This window comes from Alosa pseudoharengus, unplaced genomic scaffold (assembly GCF_046254945.1).
Source record: "Alosa pseudoharengus isolate Yale_2024_CS ecotype anadromous, Long Island Sound unplaced genomic scaffold, YU_APseudo_1.1 YU_APseudo_1.1_scf_7, whole genome shotgun sequence".
In the NCBI taxonomy this organism is placed as follows: Eukaryota; Metazoa; Chordata; class Actinopteri; order Clupeiformes; family Clupeidae; genus Alosa; species Alosa pseudoharengus.
The window spans coordinates 27,889,161-27,907,373 of record NW_027468859.1 but is presented as its reverse complement, the minus strand read 5'-3'; the positions used below and the strand labels follow the sequence as shown (position 1 = coordinate 27,907,373).

The following is an 18,213-nucleotide window of genomic DNA, read 5'->3' as shown; positions in this document are numbered from 1 at the left end:
GTAAAGGTGAAAATAACAACTAACGTAAGTTGCTTGCTTGAGACTTCATCATGGAAGACCTGCAATCTTTAACCATGCTTTATCTAAGCAAAATCGCGGCAGCAGGTTATATTGATGGTGTTACAACACAGCATATCTAACGGTAAAATGTAAAAATTGACAGACCTCTTCACTTTACCTTGCAGAATATTAACATCTTCAAGTCCATCACTTGATAACGTATCACTTGAAGTTTGCCGTTACTCAACAAAAAGTAAATACCGCTAACGATAGCTATATCAACGAAGTTACCGTGAGCATCAGAAACCTAGCACGGACCAGGCACAGTCTAGCTACCCAACGTAACAATATGTGACAGACTTCGCGCCGTTAACTTTCTCTTAACTCACGTTCACATTTTTACGTTATCTTTTTAAGCGTGCAAACATCTAATCATTGTGATGTGCTGCTAGCTAGATATTCAGCAGTTACATACGATTTCTCAGTGAACGTTAACGTTACATCCAACCAGCAACTGAATTTCCCCAAACTAGCCAAGCCAAACGTCACAGGACGTAAATTTAGCATACTGTTTCTTCATTTGTGTGCAAAGCAATATAAGAAAAAATAACAAAGGAACAAGCAAATGTTTGTTTTGTAACAGAAATGTAAATGCGTACCGTTAGGACACTAACGTTAACACTCACCTTGACATGAGATACCTTTCCTTTCTTCCCTGGCGTTTAAAATCAGTGTTAAAACTCCAGCAACACCTCTGCCATGGACGTAGGTTGTCTGACAGGCGCGTTACATTAAATTAGTGCATGTGGCGCGGAGTCTCCTTCAACTTGTTTGTGTTACCATGAAATTTCCAATTGTTAGGTCTCACTCCATTCACTCGTCTGTCTAGCCCGGTGTCTCCCAAGCAATTGCCCAACTTCGGAGTTCATACAAAAGTTGCTACTCCGCCTCGCTACGCAGCTGGTGGAGAGATGAGGTCACTACAATCAACTCTTCCCATTCGAATCTCGCGATACACAAACAGTGAATGGAATGGACACGAGAAGGAAAAGCTGGGGTAGGCTAACCTACAAGTGACAGCTATGAGCTGTTTGAAATATAATTTCCCTGCATAAGGGGGAAGCCTACACTCTGAAGGAAACCTTCTTCTTCAAGTTATAATAGAGTCATTTAAACGTCATGCAACTGGTGGACAAATTGGCAAGAAGAAAAACTTTGGATCCATTTCTCATTTCAACCATATTAAATTGCTCCCCCTCTGAGGTAGCCCTCCCTCCCAAGGCATGTTCTAATAAGCAGAAACATCTAGAGTAGGCTAGGCTAGCCTATAATTTACAAGCGGGGTGGCACAGATTTTGAATGACTGAGACAGCTGGTTTAGGATTACGCAGATTTGACTATTTGTGAAATGTAATCTTACAGAAACACATGAAAATAAATTTGCAAAGTTTATGGATGCAACACGCAGCTCAACCACCCGCAGGCTACTGCGTAGGAACATGTCACAACCCAGCAGCAACACGATTATAGGCAGAGAGAATTATTGTAGGCTAGCCTACATACAATAGGCAGCTACATGAAGAATAGGAACGTGACAAGCGGCCAAACATTTGGATAAACCTTAATGCATTCTTAATGTCCGCCGCAGATTGTTTTGTGTCATGTCTTGTCCGTATTAGGTAATTTAGGCTTATTGGCTGTATCTCTCTGCTGTATGAGTGTTAAACTAGTTTTTGCAGGATGTGCTGAAAACAGCTTTTCGTTTGAAATCAGCCATAACATGTATTGCATAAACTAGTCTGACACAACGAAGTTAACAGGTAGCTTATGCTCCTGGTGCGAATTTCACGCACCCTCTAGAGGATGATCAGATCAGTGCAAGAGTGACCTCGTGGTGTGGAATTCCTCACTAGTGTTGCTCCTGTAGGCAATGGAATGAGAAGAATGGTCCCTTTGATTCGTCTTTTAAGCAGATCGCTTACTTTAATAGAAAATGACACATAAAAAGGCGACAACTTCATTTCACATACACAAGCCCATTGTTCCCATCAGAGACAAAGGACAGTAGTTCCCAAAAGAACAACTAATGCATGTGTCTGGCAAAATTATGACAATAATGATATTTCACATGGGTGCGATTACAAATTACAGGAACATAATATTTCATCATCATTTATGAGAAATGAGGACATAATTTGAGCCAAATTAAATTAGCCCTTTACAATTTGAAGTTGATATTCAATAGGCTACATATTCCGTGTCTCAAACAAATGCTTCAAGCAAAATTACCTCTCAAGTTTTAGGCTAAATTAACAAAAACCTGGGGGGGATCATCTGTGACTGGTATTGTATTATCTGTTCAGTCTTTTTAAATTTAGGAACACCTCAGAACAATTTAGGGACAGCTCAGAAGTCCACGCAGATAATTGCAGATTGTAGCCTATGCATCCTCCTGAGCAGAGGCTTTCCTGCTCATTACAGTTTTCCGCATTTGCATTCTTATTAATGGGCAAACAAGAGTCCCAGCCCTGTGGGCAATTTTAGTAACTGGTACAGTGCACTCAAGGGAGTCGATTAAGTAACAAGTTGACAAACAATGTAAACAAAACAAAACAACAAAGACTGTGTGCTATTATGCATTATTCTTGTGATGGTAGAGAATCTGACAGGCAGCTTTTCTTTCTGTGATGAAAAATACAAAGGTGGAGGGAACACCATGCCAAATATGAAAAAGATAATAAAGGCATGAGGCATTTGCTTCCCTATAGCCTCCTTGTTCTCTTACAAGCAGGGAGGTTGTCAAAAAATGACAGCCAAGTGGCCATGATGGAGCACATTTTTTACACATTACTTCCTGCTCATAAACTAGAGCGTTTTGAGTCAATAACAGGCTATTCATTGCTATTTTAGAAGGCTACTTCACAATAAGTGGCATTCTGACAACACAATGTGTCAGTTCTTCCTGTGAGTCACTGTTCCAGCACATAGCCTATGAAGAGATTAGCCAGTAGATTCTTCTGCAGCATGCCCACTCTGGTTCCTAAATGTAGGCACAGGGACAAACTCAAGCATTAATACCACCTGCATGCAGTCCTCAAGGCTCATAACCTTTCAAATAATGAAGGGCTTTACAACAGAGAGCAAAGGAAAAGAGAAACACACACACACACACATACATATAAATCCCACACTGAGGCTTGCTCTGATGGAGTGCGGTTGCTGATGTGGCCTGCTGTGTCAAGGTACAACCTGTGGAGAGTCTTGTTTCTCTTCATGATGCCATCACATAACGAGAGAGAGAGGAAGAAAGAGAGAGATGGAGAGAGGGAGAAAGAGAGATATGGCGAGGGGGGGAATTCAAGTTCTGCCATAAACACCATAACCCAATTCAATTTAATGATATTCTAAAAAGATAGACCCCACTATGCGACGCATAGTCAACAAATGTATGCTGTCAATAAACTCAGCTCATAGGGGGTAAAAGAGACAATCAGAATAGTGTCAACCAGGGTAGGAATTTCACGGCGGCCACGACGGCCATGGCCGTCGTAGCCCCTTGCGTTGGCCGTGAAGCCCCTTTGAAAATCATAGGTTTACAGGCCACGGTGGCCTTGGTGCCCCCTTCTTTCAATATTCTGCTTTGTCCTACTAATAGCGATTTTTATTTAGCCTGTGGCCTGTCAAAATAATCTTAGCATTCACAGCGCAAATTAATTTAGTCTTTTACGCAGTGGAGAAAGTGACAGCGCAAGAAAGTGCGTCCAAATTCAACCATTCTTCTCAGTTGAACTACTCGCGAAGTAGCTATTCATCACACAGACATCACAAGTATCACATGAAAGAGCTTTTTCTCAGCTTTTAAACGATGTTAGCCGATAATTGCTGTGTTAAACGGTTCGCGAGAAAAGTAAATAATATAATTCAATTTAATCATACATTCTACTGAAGCTTTTGCGTCCATGATCTCCCTACCCATTCATCTCGGTGGAATACTTCACGAACCCTTCTTTTAACACATGACAAACCACATATCAGAATAAACAGCAGACCTTACCGAACACAAAGGTGTAAAGCAGTCCCCTGTACAGTTAGCCGTTCCAGAGTAATCCAGTTTTGAATTTGCAGTAAATTTCGACATGCATGGATGTCTCCAAATTTGGGCTTTAAGTTTTACAATGTGTTTAAATTGTTCCACATGATTTCATAACGGGCCAAATACAAAATAAATGTTACAAATATCGCCTAGATATTGGTAAATCAGAGGACAGCTGACTAAGAGTTTGTGAAAGTAGCCTTAATGATCACAGAATGCTAAGCATGCATCTAGGCCAGGGGTGGGCAACTAATTTCCCCAAGGGGCCACATGACAAACTGGGACTGTTGAGGAGGGCCGGACCCAAAATACCGAACTCAAGTCTGAACTCAATTCTGTTCAATTATATTCTGTTCTTGTATAACATTAAGTAAATCATATGGTTTTGATTGCTACTCATAAGAACAGATGGAAAATGTAAGGGAGACGAAGGAAAAAATTAATATATGTCCAGTATTTAATCCTCATTCTCGAAAAAAGATTTTTGACATTGACATGTTTTTTTTTTTCAGTTTTCAAAGACTGATATAAAAAAGTAGTACAATATCTATATAATTAGGCTAGGGCTAGGCTATTTGAGTTTCTTAAAGCTGAGCTGTGCTACATTTAAATTGTTCAATACATGATTTCATAGCAGGCCAAATATAAAATACATTTTATATATAGCCTAGATATCTGTTTTTATTAGATGATCAGATGATTTACAGTTACATGTAATATGTCATGTTTCATGTTTTTGTAATGTTTCATACAGTGATGCAGGTCTACTGCAGTGAATAGGCTAAATACAACTTTGATCATTTTTATAGCCTACTACTGTATAGTTAACTTTGGCCTTGGTGCCCTGACATGTGGCCTTTGTGCCCCCCACCAAATATGCCCAACTGAAGGCCAACTGGCCTTGCCCCCAGAATGGTGAAATTCCAAGCCTGGTGTCAACTATTAAATCTGCCTTTTTTTAAATTCTTTTTTGTTCATTAACATCCATTTTTAGCAAAACAATTATTTTAAATGCAGCCAATAATCATCACTGTCGCTTAGAGGCTGATGAAACTGCAGGGAAGGTTTTGTCCACCTTTACATGCACAGTGGACTCTATAGGTCCAATTCCAGCGGTCTCCTCCAGGAGAGGAGAGAATTTAATGTGGTGCTCTGAGCCTCTTTTCTTCTTCCAGTCTTGTTAACATTCCAGAGCATACACACCTCCGCCACGCATAATGCGGGCATGACTCATGTTGGTGTGAAAGCAGAGTGAAGAGAAGGAGAGAGAGAGAGAGAGATAGGTGGGAGGATGACATCACGCCACTCAGCGAAAGTGCCTTGAAGCTGGACCCCCTCACCCACCGCCCCCGCCACATGCACGCACACAGACCCTTCTCTTGCCCATAAAAACAAATAAATACACAATAAATACACAACTCTACAAATTACATAAAAATAAAGTATCTCCTATACTGTGGTTGTCCTATTTCCCGGCTTATCTAAAATGCCCTGTGAAAAGAAGAAAAAAACTCCACAGTATGAAGCCAACCGGTAACGTGTGAGCCAATGGCGTGGCTGGATCTGGTTACGGTGGGATAGGATTGTCGGGGAAGGTGGCTTAGAGAAGGGGAGCCTTCCAGCCTTAGCTTGTGTTCTGGAGAGACAGCTCCCCCCCTCTCTCTCTTTATCTCTCTCTCTCTCTCTCTGCCGCGCGCTGTGTATCCAAAAAGTTCAGCTTGGGCCGTGATCCAAGCTCTGGGATGCCATGATAGCAACAATGGACAACAAGCGGCTGAATCATCTCAACTCCACCTCTGCATAACACACACACACTCATGCACACACATACACACTTGTACACACAGAGACATAGACAGAAACACACTATGAGCACCAAGGCACACACACACACACAGTCTCCAGCACATAGAGAACACACTCACACACACACACATACACACACGCACACAACCCAGCACACAGAGAACACACACACTCACACACACAGACACACACATACAAACACACAGTCTCCACCACAGATAGAACACAGCACATTTCCCGGAAACTTTATGAGAACCGGCAAGCTACGAGGATTAAGAAGTTTCTCAAATCTGCACTGCACTGCAGTACCCTTCTAATTTCTCCAGATATGCTGACATCTCCCCTTAACATTAGTGATTTAACATTTCATTAAAGGCAGGAAGCCATCTCAACACGTCGTCACGGCTTCCATTAGAGAAGTATCCCCCATTTCATTCTCATTCTTTCCTTTCCCCAGGCGCTCTGGGTGGCTCTTTCTCCACTGCCAGCTCAAAGGTGAGTGGGGACAGCAAGACAGGTGAGAGGTGCTGTTTTTGGCCCTGCTGGTGGGAGAGGCCATTTTAATTAAGACGGCTATATGTGTGTGTGTGTAGGAGAAATAGGGAAGCGAGAGACGTTCCTGGCCTTCACCTTGGCCTGAGATGCCTGCTGGGTACCCTCAGGTTGCCATCAGCACCTGTACCCAAACCTGGCAGCCGGACGCAATGTGTCCTGAGGATCTGTTCTTTTTTCTTGACACAGAAGGAGAGTGGAGGAGAAAGGCAGAGTATGCTGCACATTGGTATGTGTGAGAAGAAGAGATAGTGTGAGAGAAATAGAGAGATGAGAATAAACAGAGATAGAGGGTGTAAGAGAGAGATAAGGAGAAACAGAGAAATAGACAGTGTGAGAGAAATAGAGAGATGAGAATAAACAGAGATAGAGGGTGTAAGAGAGAGATAAGGAGAAACAGAGAAATAGACAGTGTGAGAGAAATAGAGAGATGAGGAGAAAAAGAGAAAGAGGGTGTGAGAGAAGTAGAGAGAGAATTATGTATTTCTAATGTTAGGCTTCATTTCATAAGAATATGGTACCCAACATTTCCACTGAGAGTTAAGTAAGAAATGAGGGACTATGTCCACTGTGTCATGACCACTTGAGTCCAAAAAGAATCGCAGTATCACACCATGTAGATTTTCACAAGTGTAGAGAAACATTTTTAATTAATGACACAAAGATATATTAGCATCTACAGCATTTTACATCATTCAGTATACAACACACTTTAATATCACTTGCAATCTGTTCTTGGTTTGCACTGGTTACATTGAATCATTGCAGTAGATGCATCCAAGCAAGTTCCATAATCACTGCTTCTGTGGTCTAGTCTCTAGTGAAATGGTTGCAATATACCATGATCAGTTGAGATTTAACTTCACTGAAGTTGGAATAGTGGATATGGATAAAAGACAGAACCAAGTCAATTTTGCTTTTACTGCACTGAAACAGGTCTCCATACTGTACATATAACCTTTAAAATCAATAAACTAAAACATTCTGATTTAACATATTTGATTTAAGTCAAATGTTTAAGGGGATATTAACTAAAATGTCTATTTTAACCATTGATCATACTGAACATATTTAAACCAAGCCACACTCAAAATGCATGACACTGGTGCAATATTATAATTACTTGAAAAATATGATATGAGTTGTGTACCACTTCTACATTCTCCTCAGCATGATGATCTGCAGTGCAAATGCTCAATTTCTGCTATACAACAGAAGCTGGGTCAGCAAGTTGCATTATTTGACGCCAAGGATGCAAACAGCAACTATACAAGCATTTGATGATTAAAACATTCCACTGAGGACATTTTGCAGTGACCCTTGTTTCAGCTGAAGGAGTTGCACAGTCATAAAACAGCTGTGGTGAAATTAGCTGCACAAAACAAACTGCGGTGTGGTTGCCTTTTTTTTCATGTAGACCACATCTGAACGTCAACCTGAAACTTACTATTATCTCAGATGCAACATTACACTCGAGTCAAAGCCCCAAGCGTTGGTGTTTTGTTTTGTGGGGGCATGAAGACAATCTAGTCGTTAATCACAAGCATTTCAAACTGCTGGAACCACAACAAACAGTCATATCTTTATTCATAGGACTCACTGCGCATACAGCTGATCTTCAAAAGGCCTTGCACACACACCACAGTGGAACAATCCAGGGAAACCCAGGCAGAAATGACCAGAAAAAACAAACAAAGAATCAGCTACATAATACCTGAACATCCTCTGACACCCACTCACCTTGGATTTGAGAATCCTGTCACCATATTTGAACTCCTCTGCATCCCTCACAGCCGTTAGAAAGCAGGCGAGGCCATCTAGTGGGCTAAATTGTGTATGGCACTGTGCAGGTGGCTAAGAGTGTGTTTCAGACCCACAGAAACCGCAGGAGAGGCACCTCTGTTCATTTAGTTCGCGGTGTCCTGGTGGAAGAGCAACTCAAGGCGCCGAACCCTGCTGACCTCAATCTGGACACGTCACAGCGAGACAGTGTGGAGACTAATGTTCATACCAGTGTAAATGTTTGTCCATAAAGAAAAATATAACAGGCCTTGATTGCATGAGGAGGCAATGTCATTTCCCGCTTTGTTTTTAACACCAGCAGGCTTTTTGTGAGTCTCCATGGCCATCGCCTATGCCTTCTTCCTCCTCCAGGGCGGCGATGTTGAGCTCGTCAGTCACAGATGCTCTCAGTACGTCCAGGTCTTTCCAGTTAGCCTGAAGGACCTGCTCGGCCAGCCGTGTGAAAGACTGAACCAACAGTCATGAGGATTAACAACACTGCTCAGGTACAATGAACAATAAACACATTTCTCTGTAGCTGAGTGTTGTTTATCATTGGTTATTACATGGAAGGTCCACTGCTAAATCTTGAACAGTATGTTGTATGGTGGTGTCTTCCTTTAAATTGTGGCACACATCTTGGCCAGGGCTACACGAACACAGTCAAGACAGCGGTCCTGCCCTACGCGCCACAGCTAAACAAAAGCATTACTCGTCTTTTCATTTATTTTAATATGCTGCAATGGTTCCCGTACACTTAACATTAAAGTAACATCTAGAAATCCCCCTTTTCAATTTTCAATATGCTTGGTAGCCATTAGCACTAAATGGGGTAATATGGTGCAATACCAGGCGTTCCGTGCGCTTCAGCAATGTCAGAGAATCTATTTTCTTCATTTTAAATCAGCATGGCATCAAAAGATAAGACCAAACTGATTATCTGTGATAAAAAACAACAACAAATATTCCTATGATTGTTAACAAGATTCTTTCCGGTGCATTACAGAGAATATTGGAGAGGTCAATGGGTTTATAAATAAAACCCATAAATAGTCATTCTATTTAATTGTCCAGCTTTGTCCTTTATAACAGGTGCTTCTAATACAGAGGTGACAGAGTGTGGTAGGACACCATAAAAACAGTGAAGCACATGGCAATCAGAGGACAGAGACATTGTTCAAATGTTTAACTGTAATACAATCCATACATCAGGCCTTGATGTCATGTAGCGTTAAAACAGCATCATAGAATTCATCAGACCTGGTGATACCATGCTTTCAGGGGAATCAATATTGTCTACTACAAAAACTTTACTTTTACACAGATAAATAATTAATAGTAATGCTCACAACATATCGCAGCCTTTTCTCAGCTAATTTACAATTATTCATAACTCTGACTTCTTTCGAGAAATTATAATCATTGCTATTCTGCAACTTCAAACAACGACCCGTCTCCTATTTGTATGCCTCTCTAGTTGTAGAGTGTTTCTCAGCCACCACAAAATCATTACAAACCTGGTTTAATATTATGCACAATGTCCACAATGTACGGGGCAGCCGTGGCCTACTGGTTAGCGTTTCGGACTTGTAATCGAACCCCGACCAGTAGGAACGGCTGCACTGCTCTCCGAGCGCCGCTGTAGTAGGCAGCTCACTGCGTCGGGATTAGTGTGTGCTTCACCTCACTGTGTGTTCACTGTGTGCTGAGTGTGTTTCACTAATTCACCAATTGGGTTAAATGCAGAGACCACTCACAGGATCAATAGAGTATATATACTTATACTTATGTTTATAGAATGGCATTAAGAAGGCTTACTTTCTATTGATATATAGCACTGATATAACAGTGTCTGTATCTCACCTTTCTACAAACAGGACATCTACAATCACAAGAATGCATTAAGTAAACTCAATGACTAGATTCAAACTAATTACTATACCTCCTTGATGTTGTGGTTGGTGAAGGCACTTGTCTCGTAGAAGTCCATTCCATAAGCTTTGGCAAGCTGCAGAAGAAATTCAGTTCCCTTTACTAAAGTGCTTTTCAGTTTTATTAATGAATGTACAGTATGTCTATTACTGTGGTTTAGTTACTATGGTTTTAGAAAATATGCCATCTTTCAAAATTATAATGTAAAGCAGATTGAGTTGCCTTGCGTACCAAATGTGCTATACAAATAAAGCTGTCATATATAATAAATACATACATAATCATACTAATGAATGAATGTATATTATTGTATTAATGACATGAAACAGCCGAAACTCACCTTGGTACCCTGCTCTGTAGCCACCTGTCTCTTATGCTCCTCGTCCGATTTGTTCCCTATGAGAATCTTCTGCACTTTGTCAGGAGCGTACTAAAGAGGAGAGAACACATGAACACAGGAGCGTACTAAAGAGGAGAGAACACATGAACACATGGACACAGGAGCATACTACAGAGAAGAGAACACATGAACACATGAACACAGGAGCATACTACAGAGAAGAGAACACATGAACACATGGACACAGGAGCATACTACAGAGAAGAGAACACATGAACACATGAACACAGGAGCATACTACAGAGGAGAGAACACAGGAGCTTACTAAGGAGGAGAGAACACAGGAGCGTACTAAGGAGGACAGAACACATGAACACAGGAGCATACTAAAGAGGTGAGAACACATGAACACATGGACACAGGAACATACTACGGAGGAGAGAACACAGGAGCGTACTAAGGAGGAGAGAACACAGGAGCGTACTAAGGAGGACAGAACACATGAACACAGGAGCGTACTAAGGAGGACAGAACACATGCACACAGGAGTGTACTAAGGAGGAGAGAACACAGGAGCGTACTAAGGAGGAGGGAACACATGCACACAGGAGTGTACTAAGGAGGAGGGAACACATGCACACAGGAGTGTACTAAGGAGGACAGAACACATGCACACAGGAGTGTACTAAGGAGGAGAGAACACAGGAGCGTACTAAGGAGGAGGGAACACATGAACACAGGAGTGTACTAAGGAGGACAGAACACATGCACACAGGAGTGTACTAAGGAGGAGAGAACACAGGAGCGTACTAAGGAGGAGGGAACACATGAACACAGGAGTGTACTAAGGAGGAGGGAACACATGAACACAGGAGTGTACTAAGGAGGACAGAACACATGCACACAGGAGCATACTACGGAGGAGAGAACACAGGAGCGTACTAAGGAGGACAGAACACACACAGTGGGGCCTCACTCGAGTGAACCAGTCATACAGGAAACCAAGCAGGCAACAGTCAGGAGCAATAGGTGAGATGGACAGACCCAGAAGAAGATCAGGTCAGACAGGAGGGGTGGGCAGGTATGCTTTGTATTTGTACTTTCCGAACTTTGAAGCAACATAATGTAGCTAGTTTACCTTAAAGTAAAGGCTTCAAACGCATGCTGATGGCACTCTGACTAACAATATGGGAAATGGAGACTGTGCACACAGAATGCCTGGTATTGTAAAGTAGTTGTTACGGGAGCATGACCCTTCTCGTCAGTTATGAACAAATTAGGGCACAATGTGGTAGTATGTGGTTAAATGACAAAAAAGGGGAATTCCTACATTGTCTTACTTTAAACATGGGATACTGAACATCATGATTTACGTATACTGATAACGTCAGAGCAACTAAAAACTGAACTGAGGTAAGTGACAAGCTCATTCCCAGATACCAGCTGACACAGAGCCCTAGGCCCCATGTGTGCCAGTGTAGGCCCAGTGCTTGCTGCCGTGACCCCGCGGCCTTACCTCATCCACATCACTGGCCCACTTCATAATGTGCTGGAAGGACCGCTCGCTCGTGATGTCATACACCAGGAAGATTCCCTGATGAGAGTAAGGAAGACGAGTGCATAATCGATACCGTTGTATGACTTCCTGACTCTTCCAATCAATCTTTAAATTGTGATACATGAACACATCCTAAAAATCACAGACCTAGAATTTCACACCTAGTGCAACATTTCTATGATCTCAACACATAGAATACATGGAACAAACCCGCAGTAGGCTAATAGGGCAATTCCATGCAAAACTGTCACGTCCATAACACTAACACAATGCCATGGTATGGTATGATGAGAATGATAATGACTTGAAATTTGAGCATTTGAACTTTTCACATAATCATTCACATCATACAAATACCATGGCGTTTAGTTGGCGTTATGGAGGTGACAGTTTTGCGTGGAATTGCCCAATAATAATAAAGTCCTCTGCTAATAATGAAAGGATAACATAGCAGCACAAGGGTTTGCTGCAGGGTTGCTTTGCCCTCACCTGTGCTCGTCTGTAGTACTGTTTGGTTATAGTCTGGTATCTCTCCTGGCCCGCCGTGTCCCTGCAGGAGGCAAACACACCATGCTCACAAGGTACGGTTCTAAGAGGGCACTTATCAGTGGTAGATGTAAATGCATCAAATATTCATTTGATGCATTTACATCAAATGCATCAGATATTCATGCATCCACTCACCATATCTGTATCCTTACTTTAATTCCATCTATCATTAAGGTCTTCATTTTGAAATCGACACCTGCAACACAAGACAAATGTGCTGTAATGTAGATAGCAAATCATATGGGTGTCTCTTCGACATACATATAAGTGGGGGAGGAATACCGGACATACAGAAAATAATAATAATAATAATAATAATAATAATAACAATAATAATAACTTAATGTAAACACAGTGAAAAATAATAATAATCAGCACACAAAAACACACAAAAACAAGAAAATTAAAACATAGTGATAGTAGAAGGGACATTAAAGTCCATAAGCTATCTTGAAAAAGTGGGTTTTAAGAGCCGTTTTGTATTGTGAGATGGAGTCGAGAGCGCGAATGTGTGAGGGGAGTGAGTTCCACAGTTTGAGTGCAGCATAGGAAAAGGCTTTTGCCCCCATTGTGGTGAGCCTGATGTTTGGTACTGACAATAATCCAGCTAGATGAACGTATAAGTCTGTGACATACTGTATGGAGGGCAGAGGTCATGAAGGGCTTTGAATGTCATCAACATTCTGCCAGACATATGCAAATGTAAACTCTGGTGGGGGTATATACCAACAGCTGATATGCACTGATTAGGCAACTCTATAGATAAGTGCAGAGTCATTGAGGCTGATCACGGTGCTGTAGTTTGCTTAGAGAGGCTGTATTGATCACTGACGAGAGGGGAGACTAGAATGCTGACAGCTGAAGAGGTATGGTTCCCTCTTCAAAACAACCACAGCCTCAGACTGCTTAAATGGCTTGTGCAATGCAATCAGATGTCCACCCAACCTTTATCATTTAAATGTGCTCTTAAATAATTGAACAATGTCAGATGTCATAACAAACTCAAGAAAAGTTAGAAAGAAAGATGGAACTAGCATTTATACTCAGTAAAGTGCACAGTTTGGACACTTTCTAGAGAAACTAGCTGTTCTATGTAGACATGATGACAATATAGAATTCAGAGGTACATTCAAAAACATGCTTCCCTCACTCTCACTCTCTTAATCGTATTCTCTCTCTCACTCTATTTCTCTCTCTCTCTCTCTCTCTCTCACTCTATTTCTCTCTCTCTCTCCTACATGTCCTACATCTATCTGTAGAGAACACCACTAAGGCAGCCGGAGCAAGCGTTTCATTTTCATTAGAAAGCATTCAGACAGTAACACAGGGCTGGGCTATCATTATCGTCAGTAGCTGTGTGGGCCCAAGGCAGTCAGTGGGTAAGGAAGATAAAAGTGAACAGTTGTCCTCCTCCCAGCTTTAATGACACTGGGGAGAGCCGAGGAGGAAGCGAGGCAATTTCTGCAATAACTTGGGGGATTCGTGTGAAAAAACAGCTAACGTGGTGTTTGGCCAGAGACAACTATCCTCAGAAGGGTGCCTACTAATTAATGAGCTCCATAAAACATAAACAAACCACCGTCCTCTGGCAGGACTCAGGATACTGATGGTTGTACATTTATAGGAAATAGAATAGAGTAGAATCTTTATTGTCCACTCACATGGATGTTCATATTTGGCCCGACTGACTCCTGGTAGCTACACACAAGTCTTCACAATAAATAACAACAACCACACAGACACTTCCTTCAACGGATGACTCTAGTCTCTGGTAGATATGCTAAACTGATCTTTCCCCTTTGGACTGGACAATCCTCCCGCTGGCCATGCAAAGTGTCCCAAGTCCCATACTGAGTCTGGATGACACTTCACTTGACTTTATGGCCAACAGACCCCTAACCCAGTAGTCTTGGGAAGAAGCTGCACTGACTTTTATGCTGGACAATGCTTAAACCAAGTCCAACCATACAGTGTACTATAAATTAACCTTTATAACTATGAACTCCAAATTATTACAGACATATGGTACCAGTTTAACTTATTTAGCTAAATGACGCAAATTCCTCAGGGCAGAAGTTTTCACTGAACTAATCAAATAAGATCAGGAAGACTACAAGCTTAAGCAAATATGGCAGTTCTAAATACCGCATGCAACTCTGACATTTGTAATTAGCATGTAACAGAAACAAGTCTGTTTTCAGATAATGGCAACTCCCCAAGCTATGGACAACTGGAGATTTTGTTTTTTTTTAGAAAATGGATCTGTGGCAACAGCTTGCTCTATTAGCATTTTGGTCTCTTGACAACTGGCTTAATACAACTGCTATCAAATGCATGGCTTAATACAACTGCTATCAAACCGTAGCAGACTGACAAGGCTTTAGAAATATCAAGCTAGTGCAAGTACAAGGGCACGCTCACATTTTAGCCCTGCATAGAAGACTAACCAAACAAGCTGTGACGATAACAACCTTGTAAGGTACGTTTTCAGTCCTTATAAACTGCAAGAGTGCCATTTCTTTACAACACAGCCTGAGTCAATCACTTTAAGATCTCATTTAGAAGACTCCTGACAACAGGGTAATTTGATTATGCATCTCAGCTCTACGTATCTCTGCTTGTTAATTAAAGGTGCAGTCACTGATTCTAGCAAAAAAAATGGTTGATTGATGTTTAAACCAAAAAACAACAACAACAAAACAAAACAATGAAATGGACCTTTCCCTTCAGTGGTCATAATGCGAACTGAGGTTTTTTTGGTGCACACATATAGAAAGGTAGAATACAGTAGATATGTGCAGAATTTAACAAAAAGGTGTACTGGATTACTGTTTGCCTTTACTTTGCCTTTAAAATGGATATTGGATGGCTTCTAAGCCTTTTAAATGTTCCTTACACATGAAATGAACATGGCATGAAACAGAGGGTGCTGTTCCTTCCTCATGAAAAGCACATCATGGATGTAACAGAGGATGACGTCTTTACACCTCAGTTCTCTGGCCTAATTAGACAGAAGGGCACTACTGAATATACATGATTTGATACTGAAGTGTCACGATTTTGTAGGTCCTCACTAGAAAAGGACAATGCAAGCTATAGAGCCTAAATAGGCTTAGGCATGGGGAGACTATTTTGGGATGATAGTTGGTGCGAGACCTGCACTACACCACCAAATGTAACAGCCGGGCCTTCCGCTGTGTTGTCATATGAGAGAAGTCCACTGACACGGACATGCACAGACTGGTGAACCGTACAGGAAACCCTATTTCTTGTGAGAGATAAGCAGCGTGCCAGACAGAGAGCCTCTGGAGAATGCTGCAACAGAGATGAAATATGATTCAAGCGGGTGGGGAAGGCTGGGCATAGGATTACACTGTTTACATTGGGACTTAGAGCTCGGGATCTGTCAGAATGGGGGTTTAAATAGGGGTGTGAATGAAGGAGTGGTAATCCACATCACTAACAAATATATATATTGAAATTGCTTTGTAAACATGTGACTCATCACACAGCTGGAAATGATAAAATGAAATATAGCCTATTAACAATATATAGAGATAGATAGATACTTTATTGATCCCCAAGGGGAAATTCAAAGGTCTCAGTAGCAGACATCACACACAACATGCACTTACAGCAGAAATGGTAAATATAAGTATAAGTATAAACAACAAAACTCCACTGTACAATAGAGACAGTAGAAGATAAGAAAAACTAACAAAAATTGTTAATATATGGTAACATGTTTCAATTTGTCATTTCAAGCTGTGTGATGAATCACATGTTAAAAAAAAACAATTAAGGCTAGTTTGAGAATGGAGATCAGTGCTGAAATGTGCAGATACTGAAGAAATATGTGAGCAGTGCCACTGGGCAGGCAAACACATGGCTTTTGCTTTGAAACTATATTATTTAAAACATTTTCTAATCACAGATATAGTAGTTTGTCAGCAAAAACAATAAAATTGCCTCTGTCTGAGTCCAGAGATAAAAGATGCTCCAAAGTACTGCCTTCTTAATTTATTGATTATCTGGATTATGTGCATTGTTTTTCAGGGACTGTATAAACTGCCTAAAACAGAGAAATAAGAGACATGGTGTTATTTTACCTTCAGAATATTTTATGTATAGCGAAGAGTCTTATTGAATGTTTGGTCAAGAACATAATAAAATCTGAAAAGTAGATTATAGGAAAGGAAATAACCTTGTCTTTCAATTGTTTGGGGGACTCCATTTGCAGTATGGCAGTCTTTTTAAATGAACAGACTATCCTCTTAAGTATTCAAGTTGTTCATACATGTTTTCTGATTTTAAAAACAGTAGACTGCCATGTTGATGATAATAATATAGGCTATAGTAACAGGCTAGGCTATAGGATAATAACAACAGGCCTATTCAATATATTATTGCAGGAGCTTTAACATGCAGTCCACGATTGTATGAGGTAAAGACATTAGTAAAGCAATTGTAGAATGAAACGAATGACTAATGAAAACATAATTTAGTACAGACTTTGAAATGAGAATTTTGGCATAGTCTCATCGTGTCATCGAAAGCATCCAATATTGCTCTCATCAGCCTATGCATACACCTGCAGTTCTATCGAAACAAGACCATAGCATTCAAGCAAAGACGCAATATCTACACATTCACACATCGTTGAAACCAGTTGTTATACAGTAACCCGCATTGACAAGGCCTCAAGATATTTTTACTATAACGGAAGGGAGTAAATTATAGGCGCGCCGACTGTATGCATTTGGGGGATTAGAGTAGGTCGGTTGGAGTCTTTAGGAAAACTGTAAATCAAAAGAACTTAATAATGCAATAGGCTACATGCGATCTTACCTATTGTGGAAATATGTGAAGGGTGAAATTCATTGTCCGTGAATCTGCATAATAAACAGGTTTTTCCGACTCCGGAGTCTCCAAGAAGCAATAGTCTGAACAGAACATCATATTGCTTAGCCATGATTTCATGCACGGACGTTTAGCTAACTCAGCGATGAATTTCTATGTGCTGTTACATATACACATTCCATGTCGGCTGCATGCAGCGCACGCTTATTATCTTGCGTTCCTTCCAAGAAGCTGTCAATCTGGTAGCATGACTAGAGGGCTATAAACGATCGGTGATGTAGGAGGGATTCCAATAACTCTGCCTGTAGTGGGTGCGGCGGCTAAGATGCGCTCAGCATCTGTTTCACTTGACAACACCGTCAAAATGGGTGGAGGGAGGAGGGCTGGAGCACAAGCAGACAAAAAGCTTCCACTCGGACTCCCCCCGCCCACCATTTTTACAGAGTTGAATTATGGAAATTATAGGCCATTGATATTCATTACTGGCAAAAAAAGGCTACAAAACGAGATCCGGTGTGATGGGCACAAATAATACAAATTTGACCAACAGAGGCAACATTTCAGGCGGACTTTTTTTTCTTTCAACTTTTAAGCTCAACATTATCTTGTTTGGCCTAGGGTAGGCCTACCTGAGATGTGTGCTGCTGTCTGAATTGCAGCCTCGTGACAAAATGTCGATTTATGACTGCTAAATTGCTGAAAGCCCAAAATGGAACATAATATATGCTATCATCAACAGCC

General features: G+C 41.1%; 1 protein-coding gene and 1 long non-coding RNA gene across 2 annotated transcripts in view; both read right to left on the bottom strand.

Moving 5' to 3' along the window:
- Positions 1–888, bottom strand: part of LOC143110034 (uncharacterized) — a 53,035-nt gene extending 52,147 nt beyond the window's left edge. The window contains exon 1 of the long non-coding RNA XR_012984026.1: positions 687–888. This is a non-coding gene — a long non-coding RNA (uncharacterized LOC143110034). The remainder of the gene's footprint in view (positions 1–686) is intronic.
- A 6,248-nt stretch (positions 889–7,136) lies between these two features.
- On the bottom strand, positions 7,137–17,758 carry rab15 (RAB15, member RAS oncogene family). Its single transcript, XM_076272315.1, has 7 exons — positions 17,461–17,758; positions 12,748–12,808; positions 12,553–12,613; positions 12,022–12,099; positions 10,506–10,595; positions 10,176–10,241; positions 7,137–8,701 (listed from the first exon to the last, which is right to left on the bottom strand). Exons 1-7 carry the CDS (start codon positions 17,582–17,584, stop codon positions 8,543–8,545), a joined length of 639 nt encoding a protein of 212 aa, XP_076128430.1. The 5' UTR covers positions 17,585–17,758; the 3' UTR covers positions 7,137–8,542.
- Between the last annotated feature and the right edge of the window lie 455 nt (positions 17,759–18,213).

Excerpts from the sequence above, each read along its gene's own strand:
- rab15 (XM_076272315.1), bottom strand. The coding sequence starts at position 17,584 with ATGGCTAAGCAATATGATGTTCTGTTCAGACTATTGCTTCTTGGAGAC. Across the intron at positions 12,809-17,460 it reads TTCACATATTTCCACAATAG|GTGTCGATTTCAAAATGAAG; the intron begins GTAAGATCGCAT and ends CTTGTGTTGCAG. Across the intron at positions 8,702-10,175 it reads CCAACCACAACATCAAGGAG|TCTTTCACACGGCTGGCCGA; the intron begins GTATAGTAATTA and ends CTGTTGGTTCAG.